Below are 17,540 nucleotides of genomic sequence, written 5' to 3' on the forward strand. Positions count from 1 at the left end.
TGAAAACAGCTCCTTCACTGCACCTGGGCAACAGCTGCCCCAAGCTTTAATGTGTCACTCAGCATGTAGTCCTGGACTTTGGAATGTGCCAATTTGCCACACTCAGTTGAGGTCACCTGTTTACACTGGAAAACCAACATATTTCGGGCAGACCGAAGAGCAGCTTTCATTGAATTGATGTTCTTCCAGGTATAATCAATATTTGTCTCTGTGTGCATCCCAGGAACAGACTTTTTTTTTATTTCAAAAATGTACTTTATTCATACTAGGAACAGACAGTAGAGCACAGTATCCTGCGTAATGGAGCTGCTTGGGATGAAATTGTATACAAACCCGCAGGTGCAGGCCTCTCAAAAACCCTTTACAGTTGTAACAAGACTTTCCTATTTTTAAATTCCAACATCTAGAAATAAAAATCAAAATTCCACTTGCCACTAAATTATATGCCTATTTTAATATATATGTATTTATATGCTAATGTTTTTATTTTATGCACAAGCATACCTAAATTACTCTGTGCTGCACAATGTTTGGAGTCTCTCCCTATTTAAATACCTTTTAATTCATCCTACCACAGGGCATGACCTCATAAAACAAAGAACTGCAGATGCTGCGGATCTGAAACAAAAACAGAAATTACTGGTGAAATGCAGCAGGCCATGCAGCATCTGTGGAGAGAAAGCAGAGTTAATATTTCAGTCTGGTCATTGTTTATCAAAACTGATAGCGGATAGAAATAAGCCGAGGTTGGGCATGGGGAGATCTGAGTGGATCGGTGCAGAAAAAGCTCAGAGAAAGAGAGATATAAAGGGTTACTCTGAACGTTTACTTTCTTCAGATCAAAGGTGTTGCCATGAGTACCCGCATGGGCCCCAGCTTTGACTGATTCTTTGTGCGATCCGAAAAACATTTCTTGTTCCAGAACTACTGGGGGCCCTCTTTACAACTCTTTCTCCAGTATGCTGATGTCATCAATGCTGCTTCCCTCTTGTTCAGAATTGGAAAGGTTTAACAATATTGATTTCATCTTCCAGCATCGTCTCACCTTCACCTGGTCCATCTCAAACTCTTTCCTTCCCTTCCTTGGCATCTGTTTCCATTTCTGGGTGGCCACCGATTTCCACTATAAACCCACCAACTTCCATAGTTACCTGGGCTACATATTCTCTCACTCTGCTTCCTGTAAGGACTCCATCCCATTTTCCCAGTTTCTCTGTCTCTGTTGCATCTGTTCTGATGATGCCACCTTTCGCAGGGGGCCTCAGAAATTTCATCTTCCTCAACCAAGGACTCCATGCCACCACGTTTGAGAGGGATCTGAGTCATGTCTGACCCATCTCCCACAACATTATCCCTTCGCTTCCCTCCCATAACAACAGTGGGTCTCCTGGTCCTCACTTACCATCCCACCAGCCTTCACATTCAAAACATCATCATCTTCAGCGAGATGCCATGACCAGACACATATTCCCCTCCACTCCTTTGTCAGCATTCCACAGAGACTATTCCCTTCGGGCACTGATCCCCTCCGCCTCGTTCCCAACACCTCCCCACACCCTCATAGTATCTTCCCATGCAATCACAGAAGGTGTAACACTTGTCCATTTACTTTCTCTCTTCTCACTATCCAGGGCTCCAGAGACACCATCCAGGTGAAGCAGCGATTTACCTGCATTTCATTTTTGCGCGCTCGCTCTCTCTCTGTCTGTCTCTTTCTCTCTCACTCTCGGCTCCACCTCAAGCTATCTGTTCACCTCTCCCCTCATCCCCAACATCATCATCAGCATAAATACTATGTTTTCCTAACTATTATTAGTTCTGATGAAATGTCAACAGGCTCAAAAGGTTAACTCTGCTTTCTCCCCACAGATGCTGCTAGACCTGCAGAGTTTTGCCAGCGATTTCTGTTTTTATTTCATAACCGTATACTTTCCTACATTTAAATCCATTTGTCAATTCTTTTTCCACTCACTCAACCTATCTATGTCCCCTTTCTGTGCTCTCCCACCTATTTTTGTATCATAAGCAAATTTGGATACACTACTCTCTGCCTCTTCCACATCATTTATATACTGGATGTAGGTTTGCTCGCTGAGCTGCGAAGGTTCGTTTTCAGACGTTTCATCACCATACTAGGTAACATCTTCAGTGAGCCTCCGAATGAAGCACTGGTGGTGTAGCCCACTTTCTGTTTATATGTTTGTTTCCTAAGGTCAGGGATGTCATTTCCTGTGGTGACATCATTCCCTATGGTGATGCCATTTCCTGTTCTTTTTTTCAGGGGGTGGTAAATGGGATCCAAGTCAATGTGTTTGTTGATAGAGTTCCAGTTGGAATGCCAGGCTTCTAGGAATTCTCGTGCGTATCTCTGTTTGGCTTGTCCTAGGATCGAAGTGGTGTCCTTCCTCATCTGTATGTAAGGATACTAGTGAGAGAGGGTCATGTTTGTTTGTGGCTAGTTGATGTTCATGTATCCTGGTGTGTATCCACAAACCAACCCGACCCGACCCATTCTCCCTAGTATCCTTACATACGTTTGAGGAAGGACACCATTTCAACTGGGACAACACATCCATAGTCAGAGTGGTTTACAGCACAGAAAAAGGCCTTCTGGCTCATTGAGTCTGTGCCAGTCAAAACAAAAACACCTAATATTCTAATCCCATTTTCTAGTACTTGGCCCAAAGCCTTAGCATCACAAGTGCACATCGAAATACTAAAATGTTATGAGGGTTTCTGCCTAAAACCATCCTTAAAGGTAGTGAGTTCCAGATTTCCACAACCATCGAGGTGAAAAAAAATTTCCTTTCATCCCTTTTAAACATCCTGCTTCTCTTAAGTCTATACCCCCAGTTATTGATACCTCTATCCAAGAGAAAAGTTTTCTTCTTGTCTACTCTATCTAAATTCTTCATAATTTTATATTTTTCATCAATTATTGAAATGCTATATTTACCTTGACATTGTTTTACATCTTGCATATTTTAAGTTGCTTTCAACTGATAAGCTCTCTAGGCCATTTTGTAAAGTAGTTGAGAGTCAACCACATTGCTGTGGGTCTGGTGTCACACATATGGATGGCAGATTTCCTTCCCTAAAGGGAAATAGTGAACCAGACAGGTTTTTCTATAATAATTGACTATGGTTGAACCCGTTGGGCTCTCGATTCCCAGCTCAGTGACATTACCACCATACCACCGTTTCACCCTCAAATCCATTAACCTGGGGTGAGCACAATACATAGTAATTAGCAGGAGGTTTCCTCTTCCAGATTTAACCTGTTGCTATGAGACCTCAGAGTCTCATGTTGAGGACTCCCATGGTAATTCCCACTCAGCTGCATACACGTGCTGCCATTTCTGCTGTTGTGCCAGTGAGACAGAACATAACCAGGGATGGTGGTGATGTTGCTGGGACGTTGGGTGTAAGATATGATTCCATGATAATGACTATGTCCGGTTGTTGCTTGAAAGGTCTGAGAGAAAATTTGGCACTACCTCCCAGATGTTTGTAAGGAGAACTGTCAGGTCCACAGGGCTATGTTGACCATTTCCGGTGCCTTAGTTGACGCCAAGTGAACTTACAGTTTTGTTCCTTTTTTGAGATTTTCTAGTAGTAGGTATGACTGAATAACTTGCTGTGCCTTTTTAGAGGGCAATTAAGAGTCAATTATTTTGCTATGGGTTGGAGTCACATGTAGAACACACCAGGTGGGACAGCAATTCTCCTTCCCTTATGTACATTATTGAACCAGATGAGTTTTTATGATAGTTGATAATGGTTTCATACTCATCATTAGATTTCTAATTCTAATTTTTTTTTTATTGAATGTAAATTTTGCCATTTGTCGTGGAAGGATTCAAACCTTGGTCCCTAGTATGTTACCTGGGTCTCTGGATTACTGGTGATAACAGTGATAAACTGAATGGCTTGCTGAGCTGTATCAGGGTATGGTAAAGACCAGTATTGGATTAATATGGAGCTACATATAGGACAATTGTGAACAGACACCGGGTTTCCCTCCCTAAAGAGCATTAGCTAAGTAGCCGGGTTTTTATGACAATTAGACAGCTTCATGGTCACTTTCCAGTATTTTATTAAATTGAATGCAAATTTTAAAATTGTCATAGTGGAATTCAGCTTGCTGTTTTGGAATATAAATCCACAGACTAGTAGTATAGTAATATGGCCACCACAGATAACACACCATTTTTCTATCAATTTATTAAAAAGTATTTAATTTTTTAGTGGAATCACCAAATCCTTGTAATTTTTAACAAAGAATACATAGGATGATCAAATATAAGAAGGAAACCACATTGCCAAACAGTGTGTAGTTGCAAGCACAGTGAGGAAGCAGGTGTAATTGATGGGCATTTGGTGTAGAAATATGGAAAAGACAGAGGTAAGTCAAACAGAAATCCTCCCCCGCACTCCTTCCCCTTTAAACATTGCAGGTACGTATTGGTTCAGGGCTGCCCTCCCCAGCTGTTATGTATCTTCCAGACCCTAAGTGTGGATTATTCAGGCAACCTTCCAACAAACTATGAATAATTTGTGTAAAGGCATCTTGACAGGGCATTTAGCTCATTATATTCAAGAGTGCAGGAGCATTAACTTCAAATGGCACAAACTTGATAAGGAGTTACAGGTTAAAAAGCCCTGTTTTCAAAACAATTTTCCAATTTCCTCTGTGTGTTGGCTGTTTTGTTAAAATCTTTTCTGCTGTCTCTTATTCCTAAAGCAGACGTCATGGAGAAATAAACCGGGTATGATTTGGCTCCTCTGTTGCATTGTTGAGTTATAAAGAAACGCTTGTTTATGTTGGGAGTGTGCCTTAGACTTGAGTTTATGCGTGATAAGCAACATTTGTGTGCAATGCCAGTTAACAAATTAATAAAGAACACCATTGACAGGTCCTTAACATTGTAATTTTCCTTTTACTTTAATTCATACAGATTTATTTTCACCAGAGTTTGCTACATAATGAGTGATTTTACCAAGTTTTTGCCTCAGCAAGTATCTTTCTCCATTATACACTCACCTGAAATTCGAAATGTTGACCTGATTAAGCTTTGACTCAAATGGAAACTTTGTCCTGAGTCTGTAGTGTATTAAGATAAACTTGTATGGCGGACATGAATACATATGTGATTCACAAAATGCTCAAGTTTCTAAATTCACGTTATCCAAAAACAAACTATAATCAATAGAAAAGTAAAACCTGTCATTGACCACATAACTCGGGCCTTGATTCCAACCAACAAATGATATTGCTTTGAATTCCAATTTTCATTTGTGGTGGCAGGAAATGAAACATCACAACTCTCTAGCTGCTTCACTTGCACCATTTACTAAAGAACAAATTGCACCACATATGCTTTTTAAATGTTTCTGCGTTCCATGCATGCAGTTTCACAATTGTCCACTATAATATCTGACAGTATTATCCATTATCATTATCAAAATTCAGATAATTGGATCAATCTTACTAGTGCTCTTTATAGTGTAAGTTATTGTTGATGCACCAGATTGTATTCCAGAACACCCGTCTTTTCCCACTCTTCCATATGACTAAAGCTACAGTTGCCATTTCATGCAGGGTGTAAACTATATCAATAGACTTGTAGGATTATTTATTATTGAATTGTCCATAAAATCAGAACAGGAGAATACATGCTATGTTAAGGTTAACAGAGTCTATGCAGGTAATTGCAGTGAAAGGTTTGTGTAACTACACATGCCTTGTGATATACTTGCTGCTTTGGCTAATAAGATCCTCATATTTGATATCATGGATCATATTAAGATGATGTTTGAAATCAATGAGACGTGGAAACAGTGAGATTCTACCCAAGTGGATACTTTTGGGAACACTTCTGAAAGGATGCTCTTCTACTGATGCTTTGTCCCTCAGATGGAAACAGTCAGGACCTGGGATTTGTCACTCTTAGTTCCATTAATTTCCTCATTAGCGATGTTTTACTTAAGTTGATTTTATTCAATCCTTGTTCCCAATCCTCAAATAATTTCTTCAGGACTTCTGGCAAGCTATCCTCCTGTAGTAGGATTGTTTTGCATCTGAGTGTTCAGCCTCTTATATCTGTTCTTATTCAATATAACAAACAAACAGTTAAGGAAAAGGAAAGATATTAAGAGCAGAATGTTTCCCTCTGCTTTTGGTGCGTGATCAAGTGTAATTTGATGTATTTGTATTAATTTGGTGTCCTAGACACTGCCATCATCATCCCTGGGAATATCCTGTCCCACCAGCAGGACAGACCCAGTGCTGATTACTATGTACTGTCTTCCCGCAGCTGATGATTCATTATTCCTCCATGTTGAGCAACCCTTGGAGGATGTCCTAAGAATGGCAATGGGACAAAATATACTCCAGTTGGGGATTTCAATGTCTGCTACCAAGAGTGGTTGGGCCCAAAAGGGCATAGCTACTAGGCTGAGTCTGCGGCAGGTGATGAGGGAACCAATGAGAGAGCAAAACATACTTGACCTTGTCCTTATCAGTCTGCCAGCTGCAGATGCATCTGCCCATGACAGTATCAGTAAGAGTAACCGTTACACAGCCCTTGTGAAGATGAAGTCACACCTTCACATTGACAATTAGCTTCATCATGTTGTGTGGCACTATCACTATGCTAAATGGGACAGACTTCAAACAGATCTAGCAACTTAAAACTGGACATCTATGAGGAGCTGTGGGCTATCAATAGCAGCAGAATTGTACTCCAGGGATCAACCCTGGTTCAAACGACAGTGCAGGAGGGCATGCCTAGAGCAGCTCAGGCATATCTGAAGATGAGTTGGCAACCTGGTGAAGCTACCAAAAAGGATTACTTGCATACCAAACAGCATAAGCAGGAGCAAATGTTAGATACAGCTAAGCAATCCCACAACCAATGGATCAGATATAAGCTCTGCAGTTCTGCCACATCCAGTCATGAATGGTGGTGGACGATTAAACAACTCACTGGAGGAGGAAGCTCAACAATGATGGAAAAGATAAGGCTGAAGCTTTCGCAGCAGTATTAAGCCAGAATTGCTGAATGGATGATCCACCTTGGCCTTCTCCTTCTTTTCGTCTCTACAGAGACCAGTCTTCAGCCAATTCACTTCACTCCATGTGATATCAAGAAACGGCTGGAGACACTAGAAAGTGCAAACACTACGGGTCTTGACAACATTTTGGCTATAGTATTGAAGACTTGTGCTCCAGAACTTGCCGCTCTCATAGCCAAGCTGTTCTAGTTAGGTTACAATGCTAACATCTACCCAACAATGTGGAAAATTGTTCAAGAACGTCTTGTACGTAAAAAGCAGGACAGATCCAACCCCGCCAATTACTGTCCCATCAATCTACTCTCGGTCATCAGTAAAGTGATGGAAGGTGACATCAACAGCCCTATCAAGTGGCACCTGCTCAGCAACACTCTGCTGAGTGATGCCCAGTTTGAGTTCCGCCAGGACCATTCAGCTCCAGACCTCATTACAGCTTTGGTTCAAACATGGAGCTGAATTTCAGAGATGAGGTGAGAGTGACAGTCCTTGATATCAAGGTTGCACTTGACTTGAGTATGTTATCAAGGACCCCTAACAAAACGAATCAATTGAAATCTGAGGGCAAACTGTTTGGTGGTTAGGGTCATCCCTGACATATATGAAGATGGTCGTGGTTATTGGAGGTCAGTCATCTCAGGTCCAGGGCACCTCTGCAGGAGTTACTGGCCCAACCATCCTCTGCTGCTTCATCAGTGACCTTCCCTCCATCATGAGTTCAAAGGTGGGGATTGTGCAATCATCAGCAAACCTGTTCATAACCATTCACAACTCCTCGGATGCTGAAGCAGTCCGTGTCCAAATGCAACAAGATCTGGACAATATCAAGGCTTGGGCTGACAGATGGCAAGTAGTATTTGCACCAAGCAAATGTCAGGCTATGACCATCACCAATACAAGACAATTTAACCACTACTTCTAGACATTCAGAGGTGTTACCAATATTGATTCCTGCACTATCAACATCCTGGAGTTTATCATTGACCAGAAACACAACTGGACTCACCATATAAACACAACAGCAACAAGAGCAGATCAGAAGCGAGGAATACGGCGGCAAGTAACTGATCACCTGACTCCCCAAAGTCTGTCCATTATCTAGAAGGCAAAAGTCAGGAGTGTGATGGAACATTCCCCACTTGCCTGGATGAGTGCAGCCCCAACAACACTCAATAGCTTGACACTATTTAGGACAAAGCAGCCACTTGATTGGTACTACATACACAAATGTCCAGTCCCTCCACCACCAGCGGTGTGTACCATCTACAAAATGCACTGCTACAGAAATTCACCAAAGATCCTTAGCACCTTCCAAACCCACGACCATCTGGAAGGACAAGGGCAGCAGATATATTGGAATACCACCACCTTCAAGGTCTCCTCCAAGCCACTCACCATCTTTTCTTGGAAATATATCACCATTCCTTCACTGTTACTGGGTCAAAATCCTGGAATTCCATCCCTAAGGGTACTGTGGGTCAACCTATTGCAGGTGGACTGCAGCAATTCAAGAAGGCAGCTCACCTCTACTTTCTCAAGGGAAACTAAGGAAGGGCAATAGGTTCTGGCCAGCCAACAATGCCTGCATTCCACAAAAATGAATAAATTAAAAGAAAAAATTGACTACATGGAGCAATCTTTTAAAAGAGACAATCATAGATTTAAACTACTTGTAGAATTTTAGTTTTGGATTTTGAAAAAAATATGTAGTTTACACTCTGCCATAATTCTGTAATTTTCTCCACATTTCATACTTGCTGTGTGAAATCTTGATGTTAACACTTTTTCATTCTATCGGCAGCTTTGCTTTCTATGCCCCAGCATTTCATTGCCTGACTTTGAATCCTCAAACGTTGAAACAAAATTTGGGTAAACTAATAAATCAATAAATACTTAAGAAAGCAAGTTGGATTCTTCAGTAAAAAAGAAACCTTAAACTGTGGTACAGTAAGAATTTCAATGGTTACAGTAGATACCTGATCTTGGTTAGTTTGTTGAGGGAAGTCTCTGGAAAGGACCATATGCTTTCCAAATTTCATCTAACGAAGCTGGTTAGTTAAATTACCCTACTTTCTTTTACAGTATCCAGACTACAGCCCCAAAGTGATAAAAATAATTTGAAATACATTGTTATAACATTTCTATTAGTTTAACTTGTGCATAGAGAAACTAAAAGATGCATTTAAAAACGGAGGATATATACAGAATCTTGTGTCCAAAAAGAACATGTTTTATACCTGTAGGATCTGTGAAATATATTAAAATACTTCTAGCCATTTTCAGGACTGCTAATGTGCTCATTACCTACTGAGACTTCATACTTGCAGAAATACGTCAATATTTCCAATAACTTCCAAAATACCAAAGAAACCTGAATACTATGGCTCTGAAAAAAATTCCTTTAAACAAATTCCTCTTCTACCCATGCAGTAGCATAACAAACTCAGTCAAATTTCCTACAACTTCATGCAATAATTAGAATGAATTTCTGTGTTTATACAGTATACACACTTTTAAGAAATTGCTCGGCTGGATTTTATTAGTTCATTGAAGGCTGAGAATTAGTAAGGCTTGTACTGAGGTAAATATCTTCAAGTAGTGCTATGAAGTTGTAATTTTAACTTACATTTAACCAGCACATTCGGTTTCCTATTTATGTTGATATTAAACCTGGGAACTGGGTGGTGGTTAGTTAAGACATCAGTGTTTTTCCCAGAATCTGAGTTTGAACCCTACTTAGATTGTTGGAGCCTTACAATAAGAAAATAATTTCATTCTAATGTGAAAGGAGTTTTGAACAATTACAATCCAGTTCCTGACTGGAATAGACCCACTGAGCAAAACTGCGTAAATCTGGATTAAATTGATAGTCTCGTTTGAAGAGGCTACAAGATGACTGATCTGGAAGATGGAAAGTGACATATTAGCTCATTATGTTCTCTTCAGGCTTATGTACAGCTAGAGTAGGTTAGAGCTAAGGATTATCTATTCTCTGTTGAACTCTTAAGATATAGCTTGTGTTTGAGGTTAACACTTGGTGTATGCAATTAGAAGGGATTTAGCTGTTCTGGTACATGAGTCATAAATGTTAGTTTGCAGGTACAGCTTATATTTCAAGAAGGCTCATAGGATATTCTCCTTTACTGCAAGAGAAATTAAACATAAAAGTAAGGATGTTATGCTTCAGTTATATAGGGCATTGATGAGACCACTTCTGAAATACAATGTACAGTTCTGGTTTCCTTATTTAAGGAAGGATGTAAACACTTTAAACCTCCTCTGAACGGTTTCAGGAGGTTGATACCTAGAATGAGTGGGTTCTTCTATCTGGATAGTTTGCACAGGCTGGACTTGTTTCTACTGGAGTTCAGAACAGCGATGGCTGTTAGCATCTAAATTCCTGAATGGTCTTGACAAGGTGGACGTGGAAAGGATGTTTCCTCTTATGGGTCAATCAGAACTCAGAAGCACTGTTTTAAAATGAAGTGTCACCTCTTAGGACAGAGTTGAGGAGAAATCGGAATGTCTGCCTCAGAAGTTCATGGAGATAAAGTCATTGAATATTTTTAAGGGGTGGGTAGATTCTTGTTGGACAGTGGAATAAGGGATTATCAGAGGTAGATGGACACATGAAATTTGAAAGACAAACAGTTCGCCGTGATCTTATTCAGTGGCAAAGTAGGCTCAATGGGCCAGTTGGTCTACTTCTATTTCTTATTTATAGAGGTGTTCCATTATCCAGTACAAAACTAAGTGTGTTCTTTATTTTCTGAATGAGCAGTTCACCCCCTTATTGATACAGTCACTGGGTGTATTAATAGGTAGTATATTCTGATTTTTAGTGAACCTACAGGACATGTGGCCTTAAACAATGCCTACTAGATGGTTTGGGCTAGCACAATGCAGTGAATTGTACTAGCACTTGTTGCTGCCCTTCGTCTTTCATGATTCAGTTGAGGCTTCAGAGAAAATAGGCCATTGATGTCAATAGTGGGATTTGGCTCCATGAAGACTGTAATTCAGCAACAGATCAACAGCATGAGTATTTATTTACCTTTTAAAAAAAATCTGAATGACATAATTATATTGCATGTTGTGATCTTAAATAGACTACAGTTATTGTGGTATATCAGGTGAATGGGAAACTAGCAGCTGGTGTCTGACTTAGTTTATCTAGTGAATAAAATTGTACCTTATTTTAAAATTGGAAGATCTTAGGCTCAAGAGAAAATTTACCTAACATTGCAGGAAGCCTTGGATTACACGATTGGATATTGCATTGAAAGTCTAACTCATTTAATAACCAAATTGGAGGATGTAAATTTAATACTTTTTGTGGAAAGCCTCTGATTTAATCCCACATGGTGATGTGTTGGGGCCATATGGAGAAGAGATATTTCCCCACAGACAGAGAACAAAAGAACAAAGTTGAATGTGAGTTCAACACAGCTATATCTCCTTTTAGCCAACATGAGTAACATTGGTTGAACTTTGGACAAGATTGTTTGTTTACCTTAGTGTACAGGGATTAATGAATATCAGGAGACACAAAGAAAAGAACATTTCTAACAATGGCTATTATAGATCACGAGGGATCACTACTACCCCTTAACTCATCCAAATAGTTCTGTGCTGCCTATAATTAGAAGTCACATGCTATACAGGTGTCCGTCACCTTCAACATATGGCATTCCAGCAAATTCCTCCTTGACAAAGTCACCAAATGAGAAATATCTAATAATTAACAATGGTTAATTCCCATTGGACTTGTTTGAATGTTTGTGTTGGAGTTCATAATACAATGCTTGCTGAATAAAGTTACTTATGCATAATCAGACATTTGCATTTTCATATTTTCTTGTTTTGGCTGAAGTGTCTTTTAGAAATAGCTATTGGGTATTGTGGAAGAAAATGGCTGTATTCATATTTCTTGCAGGAACCCTTTCTTTAAAACACAGGTGTAGCAACTGATTTCATCTTTTCCCCGGTGACTTAAATTGTATATTATTTTTGATTCTGATAATTAACTGATATCCTTAATGTCAACCATTTATTTCTTGCACTTTGACCTCCAATTTTCAGGAGAAAACCCTCAATTGTATTGTCAAAGCAAAAAAATACTGAAAATGCAAATAATTACTCGTAATGTTTAATTTACTTCTGAAGTCCATTGCCATATGACAGCATTCCGCTTTATTTGTGGCCCATTGACACAATTGTTTTGTCTTGTGATCCTAACCTTTACCATTAACCATGTTAGTTGTACTGATAACTAGTATGCTAAGCGGGCCCTAATGTACATTTGTTTCTGTTAAACTTACAGATTCAACTACAAGTGATTCAGCAAAGTCTAAGGTAAGGACTAAAATATTTGGAGACTTTAGTTATTCATCTGTTCTGCCAGCAACTGCAGCTACTGTTGCTAAGCATTCTTCTTTTACTAAAATTTAAATGTGCCCACTGACTAACATGCTATAACCTCTCCATGCATCTTAACTATATTTAAATCAAGACAAATCTTACTGCCTCTAACATACTCTTCCAGAAAGGTCAAAACTGAAAAGTCTTCATCTTTCTATAATCTTCAGATGCCGAAAATCTTATGTATAACCTGATTGGTGTAACTTAACTACCACTATTTGAGCGATCTTCATAATTTTCATTTGCCTTGATAGTACTGTATCTTCTTTCTCTGAATTTCTTAAGAAGTAGGTACATAAATTACATAATTGTAATTAAAACACACATTATAATTGCATTCAGTAAGACTCAATTGCTAGTCATAGAGTCATACAGCATGAAAACAGATCTTTCATGCCACCCATAATCCCAAACTAACCTAGTTCCATCTGCCTGCACTTGGCCCATATCCCTCCAAATATTTCTTATTCATGTACTTATCTAAATGTCTTCTTAATGTTGTAATTGAATCTGCATCCACCACTTCCTCTGGAAGTTCATTCCACACACGAACCATTAACCATCCTCTGTGTTTAAAATAAAAGTTGCCCCCTTGTGGCTTCTTTAAATCCTTCTCCTCTCAGCGTGACTAAGGGGAAGAGTAGGCAGGAAGTGGCAGATGAACGCAGAGGGACTGATGGTCTGAGGTGCGTTTGTTTTAATGCAAGAAGTATAGTAGGTAAAGCAGATGATTAGTGCTTGGATTAGTACCTGGGAATGTGATGTTATTGCTATTACTGATACTTGGTTGAGGGAAGGGCATGATTGGCAACTAAAAGTCCCTGGATATCAATGCCTAAGGCAGGATAGAGAGGAAGGTAAAAGGGATGGAGGAGTTGCATCACTGGTCAAAGAAGATATCACAGCTGTGCTAAAGGAGGGCACTATGGAAGACTCGATCAGTGAGGCAATATGGGCAGAGCTCAGAAATAGGAAGGCTGTGGTAACAATGTTGGGGCAGTACTACAGGCCTCCCAACAGTGAATATGAGATAGAGGCACAAATATGAAGAGAGGTCATAGAAAAACGTAGGAGCAACAGGGTAGTGGTGATAGAAGATTTTAATTTTCACAACATTGACTGGGATTCACTTAGTGTTAGAGGATTGGACGGAGCAGAATTTGTAAGGAGCATCCAGGAGGGTTTTCTACAGCAGTATGTAAGTAGTCTAACTCATGAAGGGGCCATACTGGACCTAGTATTAGGAAATGAGCCGGGCCAGGTGGTTGAAGTTTCAGTGGGGGATTACTTTGGGAATAGTGATCACTATTACATATGCTTTGGGATACTCATGGACAAAGACAAGAGTGGTCCTAAAGGAAGAGAGATAAATTGGGGGAAGGCCAACTATACCAAAATTCGCAGGAGCTGGCGAATGTAGATTGGGAACAACAGTTTGAAGGTAAATCCACATTCGATATGTGGGAGGCTTTTAAAGAGAGGTTGATTAGAGTTCAGGAGCGATATGTTTCTGTGAAAATGAGGGATAGAAATGGTAAGATTAGGGCACCATGGATGACATTGTGAGACTAGCAAAGAAGAAAAAGGATGCATACATATAACCTAAGCGACTGAAGTCAGACGAATATAGGGAATATAGGACCAATGTGAAACGAGGAATTAAGAGGGCTAAGAGAGGTCATGAGATATCCTTAGTGAGCAGTGCTAAGGAAAACCTCAAAACCTTTTTCTCATATATAAGGAGCAAGAGGGTAATGAGGGAAAGGGTTGACTCACTCAAAGACAAAGGAGGAAAGATATGCATGGAGTCAGAGAAAATGGGTGAGATTCTTAATGAGTACTTTGCATCAGTATTCACCGAGGAGAGGGACATGGTGGTTGTTGAGTTTAGAGATAGATCTTTGATTACTCTAGGTCAAGTCAGCATAAGGAGGAAGGACATTTATGTATTCTAAAAGGCATTAAAGTGAACAAATCCCCAGGACCAGATGGAGTCTATCCCACATTCTGAGGGGAGAGGGGAAATAGCCGGAGCTTTAACAGATATCTTTGCAACATCCTTAAACACGGGGGAGGTCCCAGAGGATTGGAGAATTGCTATTGTTGTCCCCTTATTTAAGAAGGGTAACAGGGATAATCCAAGTAATTATAACCTGTGAGCCTGACATCAGTGTTAGGGAAGCTACTGGAGAAGATACTGAGGGATAGGATATGTACCCATTTGGAAGAAAATGGGTATATATCCTATGTGATAGACAGCATGGTTTTGTGCAGGGAAGGTCATGTCTTACAAACCTAATAGAATTCTTTGAAGAGGTGATAAAGTTGATTGATGAGGGAAAGGATGTAGATGTCATATACATGGACTTTAGTAAAGTGTTTGATAAGGTTGCCGATGGTAGGCTGATAAAGAAGGTGTAGTTGCATGGGGTCCAGGGTATTCTGGCTGGATGGATAGAGAAATGGTTGGGCAACAAGAGACAGAAGTAGTGAAGAGAGCTTCTCTAATGGAGACCTGTGACCAGTGGTGTCCCACAGGGATCCGTGCTGGGACCACTGTTGTTTGTGATGTATATAAATGATTTGGAGGAAGGTGTAGGTTGCCTCAGCAAGTTTGCAGTTGACACCAAGATTGGTGGATTAGCAGATAGTCAAGGGGACTGTTGGAGAATACAGCAGGATATAGATAGATTGGAGGCCTGGGCAGAGAAATGGTAGATGGAGTTCAATCCGGACAAATGCGAGAAGAGGAATCTTGGATGATGTAGTTCCAGAGTGAAGTATACAGTAAATTGAAAAGTCCTGGGGAAAATTGATGTACAGAGAGATCTGGGTGTTCAGGTCCATTGTGCCATGAAGGTGGTAATGCAGGTCGATAGAGTGATCAAAAAGGCATATGGCATGCTTTCCTTCATCGGACGGGGTATTGAGTACAAGAGTTGGCAGGTCATGTTACAGTTGTATGAGACTTTGGTTTGGCCACATTTGGAATACTGCATACAGTTCTGGTCGCCACATTACCAAAAGGATGTGGATGCTTTGGAGAAGATGCAGAGGAGGTTCACCAGGATGTTGCCTGTAATGGAGGGGGCTAGCTATGAGGAGAGGTTGAGTAGATTAGGATTATTTTCATTGGAAAGAAGGCAGTTGAGGGGGGGTCATGATTGAGGCCTACAAAATCGTAAGAGGTGTAGACAGGATGGATAGCAAGAAATTTTTTCCCCCAAGTGGAGGACTCACTTACTAGGGGTCACGAGTTCAAAGTGAGAGGGGAAAAGTTTAGGAGAGATATGCATGGAAAGTTCTTCACGCAGAGGCTGGTGGGTGCCTGGAAAGCGTTACCAGCGGAGGTGGTAGGGGTAGCCACTTTAGAGTAATTTAAGATGTATCTGGGTATATACGTGAATAGGCAGGGAGCAAAGGGATACAGATCCTTAGAAAATAGACAGCAGATTTAGATAGAGAATATGGATCGACACAGGCTTGGAGGGCTTTAAAAATATGCCTCCTATTCTTGAAATCCCTTATCTAAACCCCTCTTGATTTTATAAGCCTCTATAAGGTCACCCCTCAACCTCCTACATTCTAGTGGGAAAAGGTCCCAGCCTCTCCTTATAACTTAATTCTTCTGTTCATGGCAACAACTGGGTAAATCTCCTCTGAACCCTCTCCAGCTTAATAATATCCTTCCTAAAACAGGCAACCAGAACTGCACACAGTGCTCCAGAATGGGCCTCACCAATGTCTTGCACAGCAGCAACAAAATGTCCTATACTCAAATGTCTGAGCACTGAAGGCAAGTGAGCTAAATGCTTTCTTACCATTATATCAATATGCGAAGCAAACTTCAACGGATTATGTACCTGAACCCCTAGGTCTCTTTGTTCTACAACACTACCCAAGGCCCTACTTTTAATTGTACAATTCCTTGTCTGTTTTACCAAAATACAATACCTTGCATCTATCCAAATTAAACTCCAACTGCAAGTCTACAGCCCACTGATCCAATTAATCAAGGTCTCTTTGTAATCTTAGATAACCTTCTTCACTGTCCACTGTGTCACCAATTTTGCTCAATCAAATTTGTGAGACATGTTTTTTCTCGCACAAAACCATGTTGACCATCCCTAATCATTGCTTTACCTCTCCAAATGCGCACAAATCCTACCTTTCAGAATCCCTTCCAACAATTTACTCACCACTGAGCTCAAACTCACAGGTCTACAGTTCCCAGGCTCTGTTTACAGCCTTTCTTAAACAAAGGCACAACATTAGCCATGCTTTAGTCATCCAGCACCCCTCTCACGCAGTTATAGATAATATAATTGTTTCTGCAAGAGGCCCCACAATTTGTGTTAATCAAATGTCATTTAATAAGGTTAATACTACTATTATTCTGTTTAGTGAAATTGATTCTGACTGAAGAGATGCCCTGAGATGACTTGATTTAGGTAGGATGACAGATTTTACATAGCTCCTGCCATAGCATCAGCAACTCAAGAGTTTCATATTAATAATCCAATGATAGCAAATCAACATGCACTCAGAATAAATTAAACTTTTTTTTAATGCTTTTTTAATCCATGGAGAATTTTGAAGCATGCCCTTCAAGGTCAAAAGGTGACAATAAATTGTAAGGTAATTGCAAAGAAAGGAAGGTGTTCATCTTTTAGTATATCCATCCAGTAATTTACTCCATTAAAACCAAATGAACTGCAGATGCTGTAAATCAGAAACAAAAGCAAAATTTGCTGGCATAGGTGAACAGTTCTGGCAGCATCTGTGTAGACAAATCAGAGTTAACGTTTCAGGTCCAGTGACCCATTCTCAGAACTGATGGCAGCTAGGAAATGTCAGTTTATATGCAATATTTGGGGGGGGGTTAAAGGGGTTTAAATGGGGATAGAGCCCAAAGAGAGAGAAGAACATTTGGACAGAGAAAGGAGTGGATAATGATCCAACTAGGAGGGTGAACAGCTATTACTGGGTCTATTGGTGCTAACAATGGGTTGTATGTAATAGCAGACTGTGATAACAAGGCCTGG

The 17,540-nt window shown here is 40.2% G+C and overlaps 1 protein-coding gene across 1 annotated transcript in view; it reads left to right on the forward strand.

Annotated features, from left to right (window-relative positions):
- LOC122539626 (rho GTPase-activating protein 23-like) overlaps positions 1 to 17,540 on the forward strand; it is a 266,170-nt gene that overhangs the window by 234,928 nt on the left and 13,702 nt on the right. The window contains exon 24 of the mRNA XM_043674624.1: positions 12,398 to 12,429. Within this exon, the coding sequence (XP_043530559.1) occupies positions 12,398 to 12,429 (32 nt within the window). The remainder of the gene's footprint in view (positions 1 to 12,397; positions 12,430 to 17,540) is intronic.

The sequence above is a fragment of the Chiloscyllium plagiosum genome, chromosome 33, assembly GCF_004010195.1.
Source record: "Chiloscyllium plagiosum isolate BGI_BamShark_2017 chromosome 33, ASM401019v2, whole genome shotgun sequence".
NCBI lineage: Eukaryota > Metazoa > Chordata > Chondrichthyes > Orectolobiformes > Hemiscylliidae > Chiloscyllium > Chiloscyllium plagiosum.